Consider the following 24,688-nt stretch of genomic DNA (forward strand, 5'->3'; position numbering starts at 1 on the left):
CTTAATAGTCTCATTCTCTTATCATCTTAATCATCATTTTAATCATTATTTTAATCATCATCTTAATCATCATCTTAATTAACTATATCATTTACGCCATGGTGGCCCGCTCACCATCCTGATGGCCGCAAACTAATAGTCTCATTCTCTTATGGTGATCGTCATCATATCCACAACGTCATGACATCAGTAAAATATCCACGATCGTTACGTCAATGATGCCTGAAAGGAACAAAATAAAAACAATTAAGCAGTATCTGAGTTCTTTAAATTTGTAAATGCAGTGTAACTTAAGAGATATACTCACTTATTATTAATTGACATCTTTAACTAACTATATCATTTACGCCATGGCAGCCCGCTCACTAGCCTATGGTCGCAAACTTAATAGTCTCATTCTCTTATCATCTTAATCATCATTTTAATCATTATTTTAATCATCATCTTAATTAACTATATCATTTACGCCATGGTGGCCCGCTCACCATCCTGATGGCCGCAAACTAATAGTCTCATTCTCTTATGGTGATCGTCATCATATCCACAACGTCATGACATCAGTAAAATATCCACGATCGTTACGTCAATGATGCCTGAAAGGAACAAAATAAAAACAATTAAGCAGTATCTGAGTTCTTTAAATGTGTAAAATATGCAGTGTAACTTAAGAGATATACTCACTTAATATTACTTGTCATCTTTAACTAACTATATCATTTACGCCATGGCAGCCCGCTCACTAGCCTATGGTCGCAAACTTAATAGTCTCATTCTCTTATCATCTTAATCATCATTTTAATCATTATTTTAATCATCATCTTAATCATCATCTTAATTAACTATATCATTTACGCCATGGTGGCCCGCTCACCATCCTGATGGCCGCAAACTAATAGTCTCATTCTCTTATGGTGATCGTCATCATATCCACAACGTCATGACATCAGTAAAATATCCACGATCGTTACGTCAATGATGCCTGAAAGGAACAAAATAAAAACAATTAAGCAGTATCTGAGTTCTTTAAATGTGTAAATGCAGTGTAACTTAAGAGATATACTCACTTATTATTAATTGTCATCTTTAACTAACTATATCATTTACGCCATGGCAGCCCGCTCACTAGCCTATGGTCGCAAACTTAATAGTCTCTTTCTCTTATCATCTTAATCATCATTTTAATCATCATTTTAATCATCATCTTAATCATCATCTTAATTAATTATATCATTTACGCCATGGTGGCCCGCTCACCAACCTGATGGCCGCAAACTAATAGTCTCATTGTCTTATCGTGATCGTCATCATATTATCCACAACGTCCTGGCAATAACATGGCACATTTTGCTATAAGTAATATCTTCTGCATATTTCAATAGCTTATAAATTTTGTTTCTTGTATGACATCAATCTCTTTATCAAACTATGATCTTTAAATTGTACCGCATTTACATCTTGATCATCATTACAGATTCTTGCTGAAACAGAAATAAAAACAAAGCAGCAACAAAATCACCATTAAAAGGTGGTACATAATTTATTATTGTTAATTGTCGTGTTTTAAAAACGTTTAACTTTCAAGAGTAAAAGATTAATTTTTTTATTACGATTCCCGCGCATAATTTTTTGCGCAAATATATATTTTTAGGAACCAGAAGCGGATTTTATTAAAAATAACAGTCATTTTATCAAAATAAATGATTTATTTACAATTAGGTTATGCTTTTAAACACAAATGAATGAAAACAGAAATATCGAATCAACAAACAGAGATTTACCTTCTTATGACTTTAAAAGTAAAACATCAAAGTAATCAAATCAAATAAAACATTAAAATAATGGAAAGACTTACTGCAAATTGCACCGATCACCAAAACGACCTTACCGCTCGATATTTGCCAGAGAAAATGCGCAAATCACGTGGCAGCGGCTGTATTTATACCGGTTCGGTCGGGTAATGACGCAAATTGCAGAAAATCAGGCTGGCGGGCCTAAGAATATTTTTTCAGATTTTTTTTTAATGTGCTGTTTAGTAATTTTTTTTTTTAATTTTACAAAAAATTATATCACAATTAAAATATTTTAAGTCATCTACGATTCACCAGGCTGCATGATCTACGACCTTTGCCTTTTCGAGGAACGAATCGAAATATGCATACTACACCTATACAGCTGCATTCCAATTTATGATTGATCCAAAAAGATAACAAATATGGCGATACTGATCACGTGACTTTATTTTGACTTGACCTCTAGTGATGCGCTATTGCTGAACTAACTATATTGGGAATGTGGACGTTTGAATGAATTAACTCTGATGTAAAGAATTATATTTTCATTTTATGTACTTGCAAAACTTATAAGTCCGTAAACATTATTACGAGAACGCAATATAAAATAACTTTATATATCTATTGATGGTTCGTAAACAATGGGGCCGATTCTGTTGTACACAATGCTATATGCTATATGCGTGCGATGGTCGGAAAGCTTTTCTAGGCCTTATAGGTTGGAGTGTGGCGTGAGGCAGGGGGGCTTAACCTCGCCTAAGCTTTTCAACCTCTACGTCAATGCGCTGATAGAGGCACTTAGCAGTACGCGTGTCGGATGTCATATTGATGGAGCGTGTCTCAATAACATTAGTTATGCAGACGACATGGTGTTGCTGAGTGCGTCTGTCTGTGGTATCACGAAACTGTTGGGCATTTGTGAGACCTATGCCCACAGTCACGGCTTGACCTACAATGTCAAGAAGAGTGAATGCATGGTCTTTCAGGCCAGGGGAAAAACACTTCCTCCCACTGTACCACCTATAAAGCTGTATGAGACTCCACTAAAGAGAGTGGAGCAGTTTAAATACCTGGGGCATGTTATATCCTCTGACCTGAAAGACGATGCAGATATAGAGAGAGAACGCAGGGCGTTGTCTGTTAGGGCGAACATGATCGTCCGCAGGTTTGCTCGTTGTTCTGTAGCCGTCAAAATCGCTCTTTTCAGAGCATATTGCACCTCCTTCTACACGAGCAGCCTGTGGATCGATTACACGCAAAAGCAGTACAATGCCCTGCGTGTACAATATAATAATGCATTCAGGATGCTGATGGGGCTGCCCAGATTCTGCAGCGCGTCAGGGATGTTCGCCGAGGCGCATGTAGACTGTTTTTATACTACTATGCGAAAGCGGTGCACATCCCTGTTGCGTAGAGTCCGGTCCAGCCCCAATGGCCTCCTGAAGGTATTTTCTGACAGGATCGACTGCCAGTACTTGAATCACTGTTGTATGATTCACGTGCTGGCAAATCGATCCTGTCCTAATTTAAATAGTTATAGATTTTTTACTAACAAATAGGTTTAAGTTTCGTGTAATTACTAACACTAATATTAATAATTACTAACAATTAGGTTTAAGTTTCGTGTAATTACTAACACCAATATGATCCTTGTTGGTCGAAATAAAAACATTTTATTTATTTATATTAAAATAATTTGATTTAAATAACTCGATCAATTTCCGATTCTGAACGAATTATCGATGTGTACGGTCCCTAACATTCATACATTTTTCGTCTGTGGTTGCAATGTCTAAAGAAATTAAAGAATGCGAAACGTCAAACTAGCATTTTAGTTTACTCTGTGGATCTTAATTTTGTTTTCATTTCATTTTTAATAAAAATTTTGCTTAAATCATGGATAAAAAGAATGAATTTTACGTGTAGGTATATTTGATATGTTGTTCGTGGACCACAAGGCGTTAGTGAGTGTTTTAAACTGTTTTATCATCGGGAAAAGTGTTAACGACGTTTATGTCACGGTGCTTTTTACTTCGAGCAAAACTATGGAAATATGAACTGATATAGGTAGTTTGTACATCAACAGCTAATAATATTTGTAGTAGCAATACCAAAGATTATTTTTAATGCCGGCATACTTTTTCTCTAGAATCGTTACACGTTTCGTTATACGCATATATATTTTTTTTTTGTTAAAATAATCAAAATATACCTAGTGTATTATTTTAATAATTTCGACTGTAATATAAATTCTTATAAACATTTTATAAATCAATAAACTGATTGATTGCCTCCTAATGCCCTATTCATTTTAAAATTATTAAATTTCTACATTTTGATGAAATAATAAATCGACATTAATTAGTTTGACATCATACAACTTTTCTCACTTCCCGATTCTCCCGGGTTAGGTTATCCCATAGATTATCTACTAAGTATATTGTTATCCTATAAGTTATTGGTAGGCTCAAAAGAGCTAGAACCCAGAGCCGTAAAACCAGTAAAAAAAATTATCGATCTGTGGTCAATGAAGTGTAGTTAATAAATAAAGGCCTTAAAGGACTGTTATCCAGGGCCGTAAACTAAAAAAAGTAAATAAATAAACCTTTATTTTATGTTTCACCCAGTTTTTTTTTTTACCCTTTTTTTTTTGGTCGGTGTGTTTTACTACATTTTTCATTCGGATTCGTCCAGAATTTGGACAGTAAACACTAGACACGACGTTACTGGTTTTTTTTTTAATTTAAAATGCTATGTTATACTTTATTAAGTTTAATAAAACAAAGATATTGTGATGATATTACTTTTGTTTTAAATAGTTCACACTCAACTTAGACACAAGTTTTACCTCTTTCATTGTTACTATGTTAAATATTAAGCAACAACAATGAAAGAGATAAACTTGTATCAAAATAACCTCGAAAAATTATAACAACAATAGGTGTAGGATAAGGGCTATATATAGCAGAACAACAGAACCATAGTTATGGGTATATCTAAGAAAATTAGTTCGTACACCAACTACTAGGAGCGCTGATTTCCTTGATGGTTTCGTATAATATTTTCCGCGAGTGATAACTCTATACCCTAATATAATACTACTCTATTGTTTATGATTCCGGACTTTTCCTAAAGTCCATTTGAATATTTTAAAATATAAATTATTATAATATCTATGTTCTGCATTTTAGTCGAGACAAAATCAAAACTCAATTTAACACTCAAAGTACATAGGTACTTTAATAAACGAATAAAAATAGGTACTCACAAAATTGTGGGCGATGAGTAATCCCACTTCTGAACTAATAAAAATATCCTCAACTTATAGGAACTGACTTTATTCCATTTAGACAATACTTAATAAACTTCAATCTTAGTTCTAAACTATTAACTTCTTCAAGACATAATTATAAATTCTAATTTTCCCTGCTTCAAATCAATAGCTCCCGCTCTTATTGCCGCCATTTTTTACCTCTCCTCATAATTCTTTTTTTAAATTCAACTGTAGGCAAAGCAATGTCGCTAACAATAGGAAAAACGGAACCCTTATAGGATCACTTTGTTGTCTGTCTGTCTGTCTGTCAAGAAACCTACAGGGCACTTCCCGTTGACCTAGAATCATGAAATTTGGCAGGTAGGTAGATCTTATAGCTGACATTTGGGGAAAAATCTGAAAACTGTGAATTTAGCGTTAGATCACACAAAAAAATTAAATTGTGGTCATGAACTAATAATTAGTATTTTCAACTTTCGAAGTGACTATATCAAGTGGGGTATCATATGAAAGGTCTTCACCTGTACATTCTAAAACAGATTTTTATTTATTTTTATGCATCATAGTTTTTGAATTATCGTGCAAAATGTCGAAAAAATACGACTGTAGTACGGAACCCTCATTGCGCGAGCCTGACTCGCACTTGGCCGGTTTTTTTTGTGTGATGTAACCAAAAATTCAGGGTTTTCAGATTATTCCCAGAATGTCTACTATAAGACCTACCTACCCGCCAAATTTCATGACACAACGAAGTGATCCTATATTGTGGGTTCCTTTTGAGGTACGGGAACCTAAAGATGAACCGTCTGATATCAGGATATCACCATAAGATCTGTACAGTGCGACAAGGTTCTCTTGGCACTTCAATGACATTGATAGGAGGGCGCTGTTGGAGAACAAACGCCTAGAATATTCAAACTAAGAACAAAGGGGACACTTGAAGGTAACGTTAGTTCCGATTTTCGCCACGCGCCAAGATAGCCTTGTCGCACTGTTCATGGCTACTTATAATAAAACCATAGATTACAAAAGAATAATTTATTAGTATTATCTGAAAAGGAGCAATGCTAGATTTAGGGGACGTGATATGAAGCTACAATATCAATTGCCATCGTCAAATCCATTAAAACACTTTCTGACCAACAGAGTTGTTCACATATGGAATACATTGCCTAAGGATGTGGTTATGTCAAGTTCTGTTAACCAGTTCAAGAATAGATTGGACAAACATTTGGAAAACTCCAAGCACTCGCAGACGCATCAGCGAAGGCTGCTTAGTCTATTAAAAATAATAATAATATTATATTATTATCTATATCTTTTCAAAGACAACAGACGACACCACGCTGCCAACCTTCCCGCCGAATTTGAACTGTGGTGTTGGTATCACACACTTGAATTTCATTTTTTCCGCAAAATGCCTCATCAGCTCAGCGTCCGTCCAGTTGCACGAAGTTATTACGAATAGACCTGAAAAATAAAACATAATCCATACTATCCATACCTAATATTATAAAGGATGTCTGTCTGTCTATCTGCTAGCTTTTCACGACCCATCTGTTACCGATTTTGACGAAATTTGGTACAGAGATAGCTTGCATCCCGAGGACGGATATATCTCCATACACCCCAACTACCATCTCGACCTAACGCGTTCTATAGTAACTGTGTGACTCAATGGGAAAAAACCGGCCAAGTGCGAGCCAGGCTCGCGCGACGATGGTTCTGTACTACAGTCGTATTTTTTCGACATTTTGCACGATTATTTAAAAACTATGATGCATAAAAATAAATAAAAGTTCGTTTTAGAATGCACAGGTGAAGCCCTTTCATATGATACCACACTTGATATAATTATCTTACTTCGAATATTGAAAATACTAATTATTAGTTTATGACCACAATTTAATTTTTATTGTGTGATTTAACCACAAATTCACGGTTTTCAGATTTTTACCCGCAAGTCTTCTATAAGACCTACCTTCCTGCCATATTTTATGATTCTAGGTCAACGGAAAGTACCCTCTAGGTTTCTTGACAGACAGACAACAAAGTGATCCTATAAGGGTTCCGTTTTTCCTTTTGAGGTACGGAACCCTAAACTATGAGTTGATGACTTCCCACTTCCCAACGAGTCACACTCTGACCCTATTGGGTGATGATGGAAGACAAATTGAGGGGGAGAATGTCAGCCAATAGAGAGAGAATGTCATCCAGTTTTTTTTTTTTAAAGAATATTAGCCATGTTAATGACTAATATTCCCCTTTCCTCTCCAACTAAGCGTCAAGCTTGTGCTAGGAGTAGGTAAGACAATAGTGCAACGGGCGGACCTTTCGGTTTTCAGTCCACTCCTTTACCCGTTGAGCTATCGAGGCTCTTGAGTATTAGAGCAAGACTTACCAGTATCTGTTAACAAGTTAACTATTTGTTCTATATATTTCCGTCTATTTTCCTTCGCATTGTCTGGATTCAGGCTCACAGCATCATAGGTGCCCTTGTCGTGAGCTAGACCAAATTTACTGCCTAGATGTTTCACATCGCCTGTTATTATATCGAATACCTGCAAAAAAACGTTGAAATCATATTTATTTTACCAAATTCTGAGTAAGGTATTTACAATCCGCACTTGGCCAGCGTGGTAGACGGTATGGCGGTTTTTATTAAACCCATGCCCCTTTTGGTTTCTACACAGCATCGTACCGGGACGGTAAATCACTTGGCGGCACGGCTTTGCCGGTAGGTGGCCACGGCCAAAGCCTCCTACCAGACCAGAAATTTAGAAATTATAAAATTCCAACCCCTGCCAGGAATCGAACCCGGGACCTCCCACTAATAAGACCACAGCGCTTATCACTGCGCCAGAAAGGTCGTCAATAAACCCAAAAAAAGAATGCTTACCTGAAATTTCAACATAGGGTATTCACTCTTAGCAACTTTCTCAGCTAAAGTGATGGCCTCTGTGCAATAATCTACGCCCAGTAGGTTTGTAAAACCCTCTTTCGCCAGTTCTGACAGTGTGTAACCGTTGCCACAACCTGAAATAAAAAAAAAACAAAATTTCTTAATCTATTCTTTACAGCGGGCGATGGAGAGAAAAGCTCAGAGTCACTCAGCGGGCGATGGAGAGAGCTATGTGCGGAGTTTCTCTACGTGATCTAATCAGAAATGAGGAGATCTGTAGGAGAACTAGTGTAACCAACATAGCTAAACGGGTTGCAAAGCTGAAGTAGCAATGGGCAGGGCACATAGTTCGTACAACCGGTAGACGTTGGGGTCACAAGGTGCTGGAATGGTGACCTCACACCGGAAGACGCGGGTTGGAAGAGCCCCCCACTAGGTGGACGGACGACATTAGACGAGTCGCAGGGAGCCGCTGGATGGCGGCAGGGCAAGACCGTGGCGTGTGGAAGTCCCTACAAGAGACCTATGTCCAGCAGTGGATGTCTATCGGTTGATGATGATGACGATTCTTTACTAATTTTACAGGCGAACAAAAAAACTTAATGTTTCCATAGGTTCTGAATTCTGATTGCCGGTTCGGAGTCAAAAGCCTCAATAGCTCAACAGTTAAAGGAGCGGACTGAAATCCGAAAGGTAGACGGTTCAAACCCCACCCGTTGCACTAAATTGTCGTACCTACTCCTAGCTCAAGCTTTACACTTAGTTGGAGGGGAAAGGGGAACATTGGTCTGCATAATAAACTTGGCTAAAAAAACCGGCAAAGTGCGAGTCAGGCTCGCCCAACGAGGGTTCCGTACTACAGTCGTATTTTTTCGACATTTTGCACGATAATTCAAAAACTATGATGCATAAAAATAAAAATAAATCCGTTTCAGAATGCACAGGTGAAGCCCTTTCATATGATACCCCACTTGATATAATTATGTTACTTCGAATATTGAAAATACTAATTATTAGTTTATGACTACAATTTAATTTTTTTTTGTGTGATGTAACCACAAATTCACGGTTTTCAGATTTTTCCCCTAATGCCAGCTATAAGACTCACCTTGCTGCCAAATTTCATTATTCTAGGTCAACGGGAAGTGCCCTGTAGGTTTCTTGACAGACAGACAGACAACAAAGTGATCCTATAAGGGTTCAGTTTTTCCTTTTGAGGTATGGAACCCTAAAAATTATTTATTTCTGTTACATCATACTAGAGGTGCTACTAAGAGTCTCCCGTTTGATTCCTGGCTACAATTCCTTTATCTAACATGTCTCCTGGGTGATCATACAAGAAATAGCTTACCTAAATCGACTATTGCAGTATCCTTATCAATACCACACTTGCATATCCAGTCAATGACTCTAAAAGCGCTATCTTCTCCGAACCAGATGTCCCCCGGGTCGCCGTGGTCTTCAAAGTTACTTATTTCCTTGGTATAAGCTTCCTTCCAGTATTTATGGGTGCCTAACTCCGATGAATCCAATTCGGATTCCTCCATGTTGGATCTGTGGAACAAATCCTTAGTTACAACTTACATTATAAATGCACTATCCCACTTTTTAGGATGCCGTACCCGAATTTGCTTTGAAACTTCGAATTACTCAATGCGCGTACAAACGAATAGAGACACAATTGAGGCCGATTCTCTAGTACACAATCTCTAAACTAAACTAAATTAACAGGTCTAAATCTAGTGCTTTCCTTTTCCGCAAGCAACATTATGAAAGGGATAGCAATAGATTTAGACGTGATATTTTAGTTTAGTTTAGAGATTGTGTACAAAGGAATTAGCCACACTATTACAATAAATAATTATAATAAAAAATAAAACTAACAAAATGTAATGTTAACCTATTCAACTTGTTACTTGTGTCTTGTGCTGTAGTAATTAGTGAATTTATCTCGTCTTCGCTTTTGCGATATATTATATTCCTCAATTTTGGAAAGATTCGGGGTTCCACAGTAAAATATTTTGTAAAAATTTGGTAAAAATCGAAAAGTTTTCAAATTAAAAACAATAACCACAGACTCAAGCTTAATCACATGCACAGATTAATTCAGTGTATTACTTTACTCTATGGATTAATTGAATAGGGATAAATGCAATATAGGTAGTAGATATGGATAAATGTTTCAGACCTTTGTTTCAGACTTTCAGTGGACTTTTTTCAACAGGCGTTACGGCTCTGGGTTCTTGAGATAGGTATTAAATAGACCGACTCACAAAAACTTATTTAAGTACCTATACATACACAAGCCAATCCCAAAAAAATCCTGTCTGTCAGTTTACCGAGAATGCTTAGATGGCATAGATCGACCGAAAAGAATTAAACTAAATAAGTGGCGCCCCTATAGATATCACATATAGCTACATGAATAATATGTGCTTATGGCAACACAGTTATTTACGGTATCTGATCTGTGTACCTACGGTATATTCGCGAAAAAAAACCGCACTTCGGAAAAAATTGCAATAAAAATTAAAAACGCATTGCATTTTGTCATTGAACTCGCAACTTGCTAGCGAAATACTTGCAGTGCGTAATAATTTAAAGTCAACAAATCGGTTTATTTAAATTAAAATCATGTGATAACTGTGCGTTTTACTAGGTCTTTGTTTAAAAGGCGCATTGGTATAATAATAGTGCTTAAAAGGATTATAATTAAGTGTTAATTATTATAAAAACGAACTAAATCGATACAGTATTTTAAACTATACGAAGGATTATAATATTTTGCTGTGTTATTATTTATATTATAGTGCTTATTACAAGGCGTGTGATCAAACGATCTAATTAGTATTCAGACAGTGTTTTCTTTACGTAATAAACGTGTTTCTTGTATATTTTATGTGTTGAAAACGGGACCTTCGATCTTATAGGTAAGTTTACAGTTAGTACCTATAGTAAAATAATTATTGATTCATTATTTTCAATACTAATATTACGCAAAGAGGATTCAACCCATACAGTGTTAGTTTTTGATATTCAATTTTAAAGCTTGAACTTAATTCAAGACTTAAATATGAATATAAAAAGTATGTGGGTTGTATCTTTTTTGCATAAATACGTCCTATTTACATACAAAGAGCCATGATAGTTTAGTGGTTAAAACCACGGCCTTCCGTTCGAGAGATCGGGTGTCCGATTCCGAGCACGCACCTCTGACTACGAAGTTATGTGCGTTTTAAGCAACTAAATATTCTGAAGAATGCCTGGGAGTTCACCATAATGTTCTCAAAGGTGTGTGAAGTCTGCCAATCTACACTTGGCTAGCGTGGTGAACTATGGCCAAATCCTTCTTATTCTAAGAGGAGACCTATTCTCCCCTCAATTCTAGCCCCATAAACTACCATTGTACAAAAATTTCGTCATTTTATTACGACAGTCCAATACTATTAAATATCACTTGCTTTAACAGTGAAGGAAAACATCGTGAGAAAACCTGCATGCCTGAGAGTTCTCCATAATGTTCTCAAAGGTGTGTGAAGTCTATCAATGCGCATTGGTAGACTTCACACACATGGCAAGCGCGGTAGTCTATGGCCACAACCCTTCTCACTCTGAGAGGAGACCCGTGCTCTGTAGTGAGCCGGTGATGGGTTGATCATGATGATGATGATGATGACCTATACTAACCTATTCCAACTAGAATCCAGTTACAAGCATTCCTATTTACCTATAGTCGAAACTTATATCGACTTTATAGTCGAAAACTAAAAACCCTTCTCACTCTGACAGGAGACCCTCAGGATCTCACAGGAGGAGGAGGTACAGTAGCCGGCAGATTGTACTCGACCTTTAGAAAGGGATTTCGGTTTCGTAGAGCATTGTCTCTGTCACTCATACCTATGTGACATACCTATTTGTCAGTCTCAACTAAGGTACAATATTTCCTGCCCGGTAATGTAGTGAGCTTTTTCCTATTAACATGACATGTAGTGGTTAATAGATGTATCTATACTAAAAAGAGGTAAAGTTTGTAAGTTTGTTTGTAGGGGGTAATCTCTGGAAATACTGAACCGATTTTGAAAATTCTTTCACCAACAGAAAGCTACACTATTACACCTGAGTGACATAGCTATTTTTTTTTAAACTAGAGATCCCTAGGAACAACCGGCCAAGTGCGAGTCAAGCTCGCGCACCGAGGGTTCCATTGTACAGTTGTATTTTTTCGACATTTTGCACGATAAATCAAAAACTATGATTCATAAAAATAAATAAAAATCTGTTTTAGAATCCACAGGTGAAGCCCTTTCATATGGTACCCCACTTGATATAGTTATCTTACTTTGATTATTAAAAATACTAATTATTAGTTCATGACCACAATTTTTTTGTGTGATGTAACCACAAATTTTTTAGATTTTTTCCCTAATGTCTGCTATAAGGTCTACCTACCTGTCAAATTTCATGGTTCTAGGTCAACGGGAAGTACCCTGTAGGTTTCTTGACAGACAGACAACAAAGTGATCCTATAAGCTACCCATGTAAAGCCGGGCAGATAGGTATCGCTAATAGTGACTAATATAATGTAATTGTATGGTGTTATCAAAGCTACCTACATTTTTATCAAATAGATAACAGTCAAGTGCATTTATGATAAACTAGCTGATGCCCGCGACTTCGTACGCGTGGATTTAGGTTTTTAAAAATCCCGTGGGAACCCTTTGATTTTCCGGGATAAAAAGTAGCCTATGTCACTCTCCAGGTCTTAAACTATACGCATGCAAAAAATCACGTCAATCCGTTGCACCGTTGCGACGTGATTGAAGGACAAACCAACAAACCCACAAACCAACAAGCAAACACACTTTCGCATTTATAATAAGTGTTCCTACTGATACCATTGCGAAGGAAGTTTCAATGGTTGGTTGGTTCAAACCAACAAATCAACAAACCAACAAACAAACACTCTCGCATTTATAATAAGGGTACTGATAACACTATTGTTATGCTTGTATACACTATTGACACTGATTATTTATTTGATAACATAGAAATATATTGATGACTTCCTTTTAGGGTTCCTAGAAATATATTGATGACTTCCTTTTAGGGTTCCGTACATCAAGAGGAAAAAAGGAACCCTTATAGGATCACTTAGACAACTGTCTATTCTATTGTTTGTCAAAACCTATCAAGGCAATCTATAGGGCACCTAGAATGATGAAAGCCAGGTAGGTAGCTATGTCTTATAGCACAAGTAAGCTAAAAATCCGAAAACTGTGAATTTGTGGTTTTTAGGGTTCCGTACCTCAAAAGGTAAAACGGAACTCTTATAGAATCACTTTGTTGTCTGTCTGTCAAGAAACCTACAGGGTACTTCCCGTTCACCTACAATGATGAAAGGCCATTGCCCAAGTGACTATGGGACCCAGTATCGCTACCAAATAAGTTGTCCACTAATAAAATAGAGCTTAATTTTTAGGATAGTTTTATTACATTTAATTACACATTTAAAAAAAATCTAAACCTCCGGATTCCGCAGAAATATGGTGAAGAACGACCTTCGAAATTAGAATTTTCGAAACTGTTAATTCGTTGCTAACTTACGTTTTACTGAAATATTTCGCTTTATTAAATATATTTCTAAAGAAATCTATATTATAGAAGCCTCAATAGCTCAACAGTTAAAGGTGTGGACTGAAATCCGAAGGGTCGCCGGTTCAAACCCCACCTGTCGCACTACTGTCGTACCTACTCAGGTGGCACAAGCTTGACGCTTTCGTCCTACGTCGGCAACGATGCGGCAGCATTCTATAGAACGCGACAGGTCAAGATGACAATCGGGGTGACGTGCGGCTGTGCGGAGCGTCCCCAGCCTCATACCCCGATTGCCATCTTGACCTGTCGCATACTATGGGTATCCGCTAGCTGCGCTCTGGCATTGGTAGCACACATATAGGCACCGCGTCTAGCCGTGACGTGTAGAAGGGCTCGCGCTCACGTGGAACACCTAAGCCCGCAGCGATGCACGCGGCGTCATGCCACAGCGAGGCGTCACCTATACAGAATACATAACTATATGTTAAAAATTGCTTTTAATCAGTTAATTAAGTGAATTGAATGATGATAAGATAGGTATACACACCTCTAACTTGTGTAAGTTATGTGTGTTTTAAGCAATTAAATATCACTTTCTTTAAAGGTGAAGGAAAACATCGTGAGGAAACCTGCATGCATTCACTATACTGTCCTGAAAGATGTGTGAAGTATGCCAATCAATCCACTTGGCCAGCATGGGAGACTATGGCCCTTCTCACTCTGTAAGGAGACCCATGCTCTGTAGCGAGCCGGTGATGGGTTGATCATGATGATGATTAAGTAATTACTAGTTACAAATCGAAATAACACATACAGAATACATAACTATATGTTAAACATTGCAACATGTACAGATAATAGTTCATACAGTATAGATTGAATGTATAATAGTATAGGTACTATGACTGGTAAAATACAGGTATTTAAGCGGGTAACATATCTGCATATGCCACTTCATCTGTATAGGCTGTCTAATGGGTAAGTAGTACTTTTCATTATTATACATACCAAGTGTGCAGAAATCCAACGCAGAATAATATTTCTTTCCTCAGAGTCTGAAGGCTGTGCGAGGACGTAGAGATATGCCACATGCATAACTCGCACTCTGTGTCCAAATAAAGCAGCAGGTGCTAGCCCGGCTCGGAGAGCTTTTTGTGATGAACCAAAACACTCCATGCAAATGACATGTTCATGTGAAATCTGTCAAATCATATATTTACAATATTAGATAATTTCAAAAGCATTTGCAATTCTTCTTTGATCAGTTAATTGTTTTTAATCAGTTAATTAAGTGAATAATGATAAGATACAACGACTCACACAATCAACACAAACAAAGACACAACTCAACTGTTAGTTATGTGCGTTTTAAGCAATTAAATATCACTTTCTTTAACGGTGAAGGAAAACATCGTAAGGAAACCTGTACGCTTGAGAGTTCTCCGTAATGTTCTCAAAAGGTGTTCTAACCACATTTCACGACAGTTGGTTACTTCTAATAAAACGTCGAGGCTTCGACATCACGCAAATAGCTCTAATGTAGTATTTTCCATGATTTTACCGTTTTCACGTCACCTTTCTTTTCTTTCTTTCTTCTTTTTTTGAAAAGAATAACCTTAACCTATTATTTGACATATCGTCGATTCAGAATCAAGCCAAGAGTTTCCTCACTTTAGTTCACTCTGCCCTAACACTCTTATAAACCAAATAATTATTTATTTATTACTTACCTACTGGTGCAGGTGAATTCCAAGATCCAAAAGTCGCAGTGGAGAGTCCCGGAAGGAACAAATTACCACACCGACTTGATGGATTTTCCATAACATAATAATGTGTATTATCTAATATCTATGTCTACAACTAACTAGGCGTCTGTAGATTCCTAGATCACTTTGTCTAATTATTAAATAGTGATTAAACAAAAAATTAAACAGCAGTAATAGTGTTCTGTGCTTTAGATGAACAACCACAGAGAACGAATTAAAAAGAAACAATTTATTTGACATTAGGGATGTCATATCGATCCGATATCGATTTTCAAAGAATCTATTTTTGTGACAAGAAAATCGATCTACGTTCCGATTTTTGCTTCTTTATTTTAGATTGAGTTCACGCAAACAGAGTAAAAAAGAAGCAATATAAAACTAGTAAATAACTACTAAAATAAAATAAGTACATATATATTATGGGTAACATTGGTATAATATTATTTTAAAAAAGGGTTTTAGAATATGATTTATGTACATAAATATGTTTTTTTATTGAGTAATTATTTGATGTTATTAAACAATTTACAGCATAGAACTACCTTTAATTCCATTGAACTATTGACTCACAATGTTTGACACGTTTTAAAGTTACCCGTAGCTAGTTTACCAAGTTAGTTGGTCATTCATACCATTGATATCTTTTTGCCCCCTGCACTATTTATTTTTCATAAAAACGTCCAAAATTAAAAATTCGACTATAGTTGATCAAATTCAGATACCCAGAAACCGAGAAGTGTTGGGAAGAATATCAATATAATATGTATACCCTATTAGGTATTTTTTCATAACTGGTACTAACTAATTTGATTTTTAATTAAAATATAGGTATCGAAAAAATCGAAGATTTATTTTTGCGAAATAAATATTCCGAACCTCGATTTTTTTAAATCCGTTCCTCAGATTTCGATTCGAATCGATCTAAAAATCGATCTTTTTTTGAAGATTCACCATTTAGATTTGACATTCGATCACCTCTCGATTACGGTGAAATTACAGCTACAATGTCGCGATCGCAATCACCTATTTGTTGACGCTCACTATTTGCTACAATGCATTGCAATATGAATATAGTACCTACGCGACAGGTTGAAATGACAATCGGGAAGGGAACGCACTAACACCCCCCGTGTTTAATCGGTGCGTGCGAATGCGGGTGGGTGTGCGGGGCGTCCCCTCACCTCATACCCCCATTGCCATCTCAACCTGTCGCGGACTATACCATAAATTCAACCAATCAGAACTATTGTAATAATTCTATTGCTATTGTAATAACGACAGGGGCTCGATTTTGTTTCGATTTTGTTAATTAATGTCCGCTACAATGTAACGATCTCAATTACTTCTGATTGGTTGAGGCGTGCTTACTGTTGCCTATAATGCATTTGCATTGTTGCAACAACAATACCAAAAATTCAGCCAATCACAACAATTATTGCGATTGTAATAAGGATTGATGCATGAAAGTAATAATCGGAAGTCGAAGCAAGACGTCATCATAATCGACCTAAGCTTATCGATTCCTTGATTCGCGTCACTACATGTTTTGCTAATGTCAGGAAAATGAACAAAACAACTACTTTTATTTCGGTCAGTTTCTAATTATACGGCTGTTTTTTTATTTCGTAACATTTTAAATGTTTTTTAAAATTAAAAACAGGAATTACTAATTTCACCATTTCGGTGTACACCTATATCTATAGCGATACCATTGGTGGGCAGTCTCCTTTGGTAAGTAGGGTAAATCTTATAGTAAACATTCGGGGAAAAAATCTGAAAACCGTGAATTTGTGGTTACTTCACACAAAAAAAATTAAATTGTAGTCATGAACTAATAATTAGTATTTTCAATTTTCGAAGTAAAATAACTATATCAAGTGGGGTATCATATATGAAAGGTCTTTACCTGTGGATTCTAAAACAGTTTTTTATTTATTTTTATGCATCATAGTTTTTGAATTATCGTGCAAAATGTCGAAAAAATACGACTGTAATACGGAACCTTCGTTGCGCGAGCCTGACTCGCACTTGGCCGGTTTAAAAAAAAAAACTCGGCCAAGTGCGAGACAGACTCGCGCACCAAGTGTTCCTTACTAGTAGTCGTATTTTTTTCGACATTTTGCACGATAAATCAAAAACTGTTATGCATAAAAGTAAATAAAAAACTGTTTTAGAATGTACAGGTAAAGACCTTTCATATGATACCCCACTTGATATAGTTATTTTACTTCGAAAATTGAAAATACTAATTATTAGTTCATGACTACAATTTAATTTTTTTGTGTGATGTAACCACAAATTCATGGTTTTCGGATTTATTCATTTACTTGTGCTATAAGACCCACCTACCTACCAAATTCCATGATTCTAGGTCAACAGAAAGTACCCTATAGGTTTTCTTGTCAGACACGACAGACAGACAGACAAAGTGATCCTATAAGGGTTTCTTTTTTCCTTTTGAGGTACGGAACCCTAAAAAGTACTTAAGCTATAGGTAATCTTTAATTGTTTTTATCGCTGAATTATTGCTTACTTATATAAACCATTATTGTTATCATTATCAAGGATTTTGCAAATCACAAAGTAGGTAGGTACTAGGTATCTAAATAGATTTTTCAATGTTTATCATTTACATTTCGCAACCCGTTGAGCTACGTCGGTTGCTCCTTCTCCTACGGATCTCCTCATGTCTGATTAGATCACGTAGAGAAACTCCGCACATAGCTCTCTCCATCGCCCGCTGAGTGACTCTGAGCTTTCTTATGAGGCCCATAGTTAGCGACCATGTCTCGGATCCATATGTTATCACTGGCAACACGCACTGTTCCAAGACTTTAACATTAAAATATACCAAGCGACGGAAAATCTAATTTTACTGTAATATTCCAGCGTTTATTAAAATGATCATAGTCGGGTTTTAGTTTTCAATTTTATAAATAGGCATGCTTGTAACTGGATTCCAGTTGGAATAGGTAGGTGTACTAGTCTGGAATTCATGTCATATGACGCCACCTATGTATATTCACTGGACTATGACGTTACTGCTAAGCGATACTTTCCGTTAGAATACATTTCCATTACCTAGTTATCTAAAGTGGCTTGTAAAATAGCCTATAAAAGTTAATTTTTAGGGTTCCGTATCTCCACTGAAAAACACCAGCTAAGTGCGAGTCAGACTCGCGCACTGGGGTTCCGTAATGCAGTCGTATTTTTTCGACATTTTTCACGATAAATCAAAAACTATGCTTCATAAAAATAAATAAAAATCTGTTTTAGAATGCGCAGGTGAAGACCTTTCATATGATACCCCACTTGATATAGTTATCTTACTTCGAAAATTGAAAATACTAATTATTAGTTCACGACCACAATTTTTTTGTGTGATGTAACCACAAATTTTTTAGATTTTTTCCCTAATGTCTGCTATGAGGACTACCTACCTGTCAAATTTCATGGTTCTAGGTCAACGGGAAATACCCTGTAGGTTTCTTGACAGACCGACTGACAGACAACAAAGTGATCCTCAGGGTTCCGTTTTTCCTTTTGAGGTACGGAAACCTAATTATTAAAAAAAATGTAGGAGCAAGGTTTTTGGTTTAGTCAGTTAATAATGACGATGATGAGTAGGTAAAATTAAGTAGATAAACTATAATTTAGCCATTACGACATAAGATGTGCCCACCCATAGCTTTCACTTGCAAGATATAACCAATACCTACTTACGCAATGTTATTTGCTGAGGAGATCAGAGGCCCAGAGGTGCATATAATTGACTAGCTGATGCCCGCGACATCGTCCGCGTGGACTTTACAAATTTCAAACCCCTATTTCACCCCGTCGGAGAACCCAAGTGACTGACATAGCTCAACGAATTAGCCAGCTGAAGTGGCAGTGGGCAGGCCACGTCTGCCGCAGAACCGATGGCCGCTGGGGCAGACGTGTTCTGGAGTGGAGACCGCGTATCAGCAAGCGCAGTGTGGGACGACCTCCAACCCGCTGGACTGACGACCTTAAGAAGGTAGCGGGAAGTGAGTGGATGAGGAAGGCGGAGGATCGTGTGTGCTGGCGCGCTCTAGGGTAGGCCTATGTCCAGCAGTGGACGCAAACAGGCTGATTGATTGATTTCACCCCATTAAGGGTTGAATTTTCAAAAACTCCTCTTAGCGGATGCCTACGTCATAATAGCTAGTCAATTATAGCATGTAGGTAAATTGTTTTTCGACTAAGTAAATTCAGACAACCCATTTAGCAGCTGAATACACAATTACAAATTACCGAGTAGGTACGTATAATTTATGATTACGTTCAAGCCCCAAGGTTAAATTCATAATTTGCATCTACATATAAATGACGATTTATCGATTTTAATAGCATATATCTACCTACAGTACGCGTCCAAAAGTGATGAACATCGATCTTTCTTCTTCTTCTTTCTTCTTTGGGGCTATACAGGTCCTTACTATCCCTGAGTCACTGCGACCGTCTCCGATCTATTGTGTTTGTCTCCACTTCACACTTCCTTATCAAATCCTGTGGCCGCCAGATACAGCAGCACAACATCGATCTTTAGAAGGAGATAGCAGATTTGTAGAGCATTGTCTCGGTCGTCGAGACCATAGAGCAGAAACAAAGAGGAGATGTTGTATTAAGATTTCCCTATGAAATATCGAGTGACATTTTGCGGGGTGAGGGGTTGTGGAACGCCGCCCACTTCTCAATTTTCCATCTGCGGGTTAGTAGCAAAACTACTCGCTTAGCGACCTAACATCGATATATTGATGTCACTACATAGTTCAGCTATCTCACACTAGATGTCAATAAGTGTAGAAATTATGTATAAAATTACTTACAAATGAAATGTGATACCATTCATAGCATCAGAACGTCTGTCTGAATAACTTTGACACGATAAAACACAACACTTCATCCTTTTGTTCTTAAAAACGCGAAAACACACCGATAATACGAGTCTCAATATATGTGAACCTGACGAACGCAGACAGCATACTAACTAAGGCCCCGCCCACAGTGATGACGTCAGGACCTAGTTGAAAATCACAGTGCACAGTTGCTTAGGCCAACTCCTCTTTGTTTCTGCTCTATGGTCGAGACCAACAAAGTGTCATATTATGGGTATGAGTGACAGAGACAACGCTCAACAAACCTGAAATGTCATTCTAAAGGCCTCACGCTTTTACGCAAGGCTCAGGCTGCGTAATGTACCTATAGTACGCGACAGATCGAGATGGCAATTGGGGTGGGGACGCCCCGCTCAGCCCCCGCGCTTACCCAGTGCGGGATAGCGCGGGTGACGTGCAGGTGTGCCATGTGCCCCCCCTCATACCGCGATTGCCATCTCGACCTGTCGCATACTATAACCTTATAGTAGATGGAATAAGTATAGAACTTCTAATAATCCGCATCCGCATCTGCGGATGTCGAAATACATATTGGCATCCGCAACAACTCTGGTCTTAACAACTAGGCTATCACGGCGCTTATAGTATAGTTAAAGACCTGGAGAGTGACATGAGCTACTTTTTATCCCGGAAAATCTTAGACTTCCCACGGGAATCTAAGAACCTTAATCCACGCGGAAGATGTCGCGGACATCAGCTAGTCTAAATATATAAAAGAAAAAGGTGACTGACTGACTGCTGGCTGACTGATCTATCAACGCCACTGACTGATTATATACTTCTGGACGGATCGGGCTGAAATTCGGCATGCAGAGTAAAATTTCGATTAGCATGAAAAACGCGTATTTTCAGTTTAAGGGCGTTTGTGCACAAATCCGTGAAGTCACGGATTCCGTAAAAATACGAAACGAGTACGTATCTGTATGACGGATACGAACCGAATACGGATGAGTGCCCTAAGGGCGTTTGCTCATTCGTATTAAATTCGTTTTTCGTGATTCGTGAAAATACGATTCGAAGTGGCCGTCATACAAACGTACGTTCGTATTTTTAACCGACTTCCAAAAAGAAGGTGGTTCTCAATTCGGCCCGTTTTTTTTTCGACTTTTTAGGGTTCCGTACCTCATAAGAAAAAACCCTTATAGGATCACTTTTGTTGTCTGTCTGTCCGTCTGTCTGTCAAGAAACCTACAGGGTACTTCCCGTTGACCTAGAATCATAAAATTTGGCAGGCAGGTAGGTCTAATAGCTGACAGTTGGGGAAAAATCTGAAAACCGTGAATTTAGGGTTAGATCACACAAAAAAATTAAATTGTTGTCATGAACTAAAAATTAGTATTTTCAACTTTCGAAGTAAGATAACTATATCAAGTGGGGTATCATATGAAAGGTCTTCACCTGTACATTCTAAAACAGATTTTTGTTTATTTTTATGCATCATAGTTTTTGAATTATCGTCCCAAATGTCGAAAAAATACGAGTGTAGTACGGAACCCTCATTGCGCGAGCCTGACTCGCACTTGGCCGGTTTTTTTTGACGAATCAAATTAGTATACAGTACACAAGCGTACGTATAGTACGCGACAGGTTGAGATGGCAATCAGGGTAGGAGGCGGGGGGACGCCCCGCACACTCGCACGTCACCCGCACTCGCCCTCACCGGGTTAACCTGGGAGCTGTGCGCGTGTGCGGCGCGCCCTCACTCCGATTGCCATCCTGACCTGTCGCGTAACTACTATACTTTGCATTAATCAGTACCCGTATTGTAAATGCGAAAGTGTGTTTGTTTGTTGGTTTGTCCTTCAATCTGATTATTTGATAGAAATTTGGGGCAGTGCGGCTAAAACTAATTTAAATTGTCTACAAATGATCCAAAATAAAATAATAAAAATTCTTTATAATTATGACTTCCTTACCCCTACAAAAATTATTTATGCGGAAACTAATTTAATGAATATCCTACAAATGTATTACTATAATACATGCATACATGATACAGGTTTAGTAAACAAAAACTTGATAAACTATTAATAAACTTAAATCTAAAAAAAACAACATTAAATTAAAACTAAAATAAATTAAATTAAATCTAAAACCTCATCGAGACCACCGCAGCGAGGCATTGTACCCAAGATGCTGGCAGCATTACCCCTTTGGATGGCCAAACTAATTCTTTGACCAAGGTAGCTGCCAGCTCTCGGGTCCCCGGTTGACTCGATAACTCTTTTCGCAATTTCTTCAAAAAGAGCTCGAGCCCCCGGGCCCCACGGCCCCAAGGTCTCCACACCAAAAGGCACGAATACGAAGCTATTATACATACATGCATATTAATTAAAAAAATTATATCAAAGACAGACTAACTAAACAATACTACTACTACTACTACTACTACTAAGCTAGACATAACTAAAAGGGAACTGGGAGGCCGACTTGTACGTAACGTTGATAACATCTCTCTAAAAGGTTCACGCACTAATAACGGTAAAAAGAATATAACTTTTGAAGGAGCACAAATGTTTAATAAAATACTGAAAGCTCAGGGGATATTTCCTTGCAATAATACTCGAGAATCACATTAAACTCATATTTTATTCTTTGTATGCTTTTACTTCTCATCTCATCTCATAATCATATAATCACACAATCACAATATAACAACTTCATAACTTAAACACTGTGGCTAATTCCTTTGTACACAATCTCTAAACTAAACTAAAATATCACGTCTAAATCTATTGCTATCCCTTTCATAATGTTGCTTGCGGAAAAGGAAAGCACTAGATTTAGACCTGTTAATTTAGTTTAGTTTAGAGATTGTGTACTAGAGAATCGGCCCCACTATCGCACCATAATTAACGTATGAACACAACTATGATTGACAAAAGACTGCCTCTGGTTATCCAAAACATCTGTATTAAATACAAGTTGTTACCACTTCCAAACAGTAATAATTACCTTTGTCAATATACGTCTTTTTATGCAACGTATATTGACAAAAGATAATGACATATTTGATAAGGTATATTGACGTGCCTACACTGTAGTTTTCATGACATCCACTTCCGGACAATAATAATTACTTTTGTCAATATACGTCTTGTCATGAAACGTATATTGACAACAGTATAACGACATGTTCAATAAGGTATATTGACGTGGCTACACTGTTGTTTCATGACGTTGTATACTGGCAAGTGACAAGAATAATAATTATTCCCGAAATTCTAACAATACGTACAGAAATTAAAAATATTAGTAAGATAAACATTTTCAAAAAGAAACTGAAAATTTTTGTTATTATAAATATCTGAGTCCTGCCCTGCCGGCAAAGTGTATGAACTTTGCCATACATTATACTACCCGCTATTTTTACGATCGTGTTGTTGCTTGCCACCACGCTCGCGCTGTGCCGAAAGATAAAATTAGTTTAAGTTTTGTTACTATAATTTCTCATTAAGTGAAATTTGTATATCTGATTTCTTTTGAGAATAAAATTCTTTAACCACAATCACGTCGCAACGGTGCAACGGATTGACGTGATTTTTGCATGGGTATAGATAAAGACCTGCAGAGTGACATAGGCTACCCTTTTTTTATCCCGGAAAATCAAAGAGTTCCCGCGGGATTTTGAAAAATGAAAATCCACGCGGACGAAGTCGCGGGCATCAGCTAGTGATAATAATAATTATTAGGGCATTCACACAAATAAAGTCCATTTATCACGATCTCTTATCTCTTTGTGTTTGAATGGTCTTATTTTAGCCGCGTGACATTGAATGAATGCATGCTTGATTTTCATCCTTGCCCCCATATGTCTGAATCAGTTCATGGTCAACCCATCGCCGGCTCACTACTGAGTACTATGTGTACGGGAACCCGGGACCTCCCGATTAGGAGGCTGATGTCTTAACCGCTTAGATGTCCCCGCTTTAAAACATACTATTCTATTATTTCCACTACATACTAATCTATATATAAAAGGAAAGGTGACTGACTGATCTATCAACGCACAGCTCAAGCTACTGGACGGATCAGGCTGAAATTTGGCATGCAGATAGCTATTATGACGTAGGCATCCGCTAAGAAAGGATTTATGAAAATTCAACCCCTAAGGGGGCGAAATAGGGGATTGAAATTTGTGTAGTCCACGCGGACGAAGTCGCGAGCATAAGCTAGTATACTATATATTATTATACTAGCGACCCGCCCCGGCTTCGCATGGGTGCAATGTAGATACTAATGTGGTGTCATTGAGGTGTATTTGCCTCGGAAACTCTCAAATGAGAGGATTATTTCCTCTCTTCGAAAACCGCATTAAAATCAGTTGCGTAGTTTAAAAGATCTACTCGTTCATACATACAGACAGCGGGAAGCGACTTTTTTTTATACTATGTAGAGATTAATAAGTAGATGTAGTTCGCGACAAATCGACATGGCAATCG

The 24,688-nt window shown here is 37.4% G+C and overlaps 2 protein-coding genes and 1 long non-coding RNA gene across 5 annotated transcripts in view; 1 reads left to right on the top strand and 2 right to left on the bottom strand.

The window, feature by feature from the left end:
• Window positions 1–6,087: 6,087 nt before the first annotated feature.
• LOC117995103 (EEF1A lysine methyltransferase 2) lies at window positions 6,088–10,079 on the bottom strand. 3 transcript variants are annotated; one of them, XM_069508444.1, is made up of 6 exons: window positions 9,813–10,079; window positions 9,589–9,647; window positions 9,318–9,520; window positions 7,964–8,100; window positions 7,466–7,625; window positions 6,088–6,534 (listed from the first exon to the last, which is right to left on the bottom strand). In XM_069508444.1, the coding sequence occupies exons 3-6, from the start codon at window positions 9,511–9,513 to the stop codon at window positions 6,377–6,379; spliced, it is 651 nt and encodes a 216-aa protein (XP_069364545.1). In that variant the 5' UTR covers window positions 9,514–9,520; window positions 9,589–9,647; window positions 9,813–10,079; the 3' UTR covers window positions 6,088–6,376. The 3 variants fall into 3 exon arrangements, with proteins under 3 accessions (XP_069364545.1, XP_069364543.1, XP_069364544.1); XM_069508442.1 differs by lacking the exon at window positions 9,589–9,647 and having other exon boundaries at window positions 9,867–10,078; XM_069508443.1 differs by lacking the exon at window positions 9,589–9,647 and having other exon boundaries at window positions 9,851–10,078.
• A 358-nt stretch (window positions 10,080–10,437) lies between these two features.
• The window catches only part of Mgat2 (alpha-1,6-mannosyl-glycoprotein 2-beta-N-acetylglucosaminyltransferase), a 55,409-nt gene continuing 41,158 nt past the window's right edge, over window positions 10,438–24,688 (top strand). The window contains exon 1 of the mRNA XM_034983117.2: window positions 10,438–10,896. The gene's annotated coding sequence lies outside the window, so the exon portion shown is untranslated. The remainder of the gene's footprint in view (window positions 10,897–24,688) is intronic.
• LOC138404461 (uncharacterized) lies at window positions 13,445–15,531 on the bottom strand. The gene is made up of 3 exons (XR_011238389.1): window positions 15,292–15,531; window positions 14,570–14,761; window positions 13,445–14,021 (listed from the first exon to the last, which is right to left on the bottom strand). It is a non-coding gene; the product is annotated as an uncharacterized lncRNA (long non-coding RNA).

This window comes from Maniola hyperantus, chromosome 28, assembly GCF_902806685.2.
Source record: "Maniola hyperantus chromosome 28, iAphHyp1.2, whole genome shotgun sequence".
NCBI classification, from domain to species: domain Eukaryota; kingdom Metazoa; phylum Arthropoda; class Insecta; order Lepidoptera; family Nymphalidae; genus Maniola; species Maniola hyperantus.

Coding starts and splice junctions, on each gene's coding strand:
- LOC117995103 (XM_069508444.1), bottom strand. CDS start 9,513: ATGGAGGAATCCGAATTGGATTCATCGGAGTTAGGCACCCATAAATAC. Junction 8,101..9,317: donor TACTGCAATAGTCGATTTAG/GTAAGCTATTTC, acceptor TTTTTATTTCAG/GTTGTGGCAACGGTTACACA. Junction 7,626..7,963: donor ACCCTATGTTGAAATTTCAG/GTAAGCATTCTT, acceptor GTTTTTTTGCAG/GTATTCGATATAATAACAGG.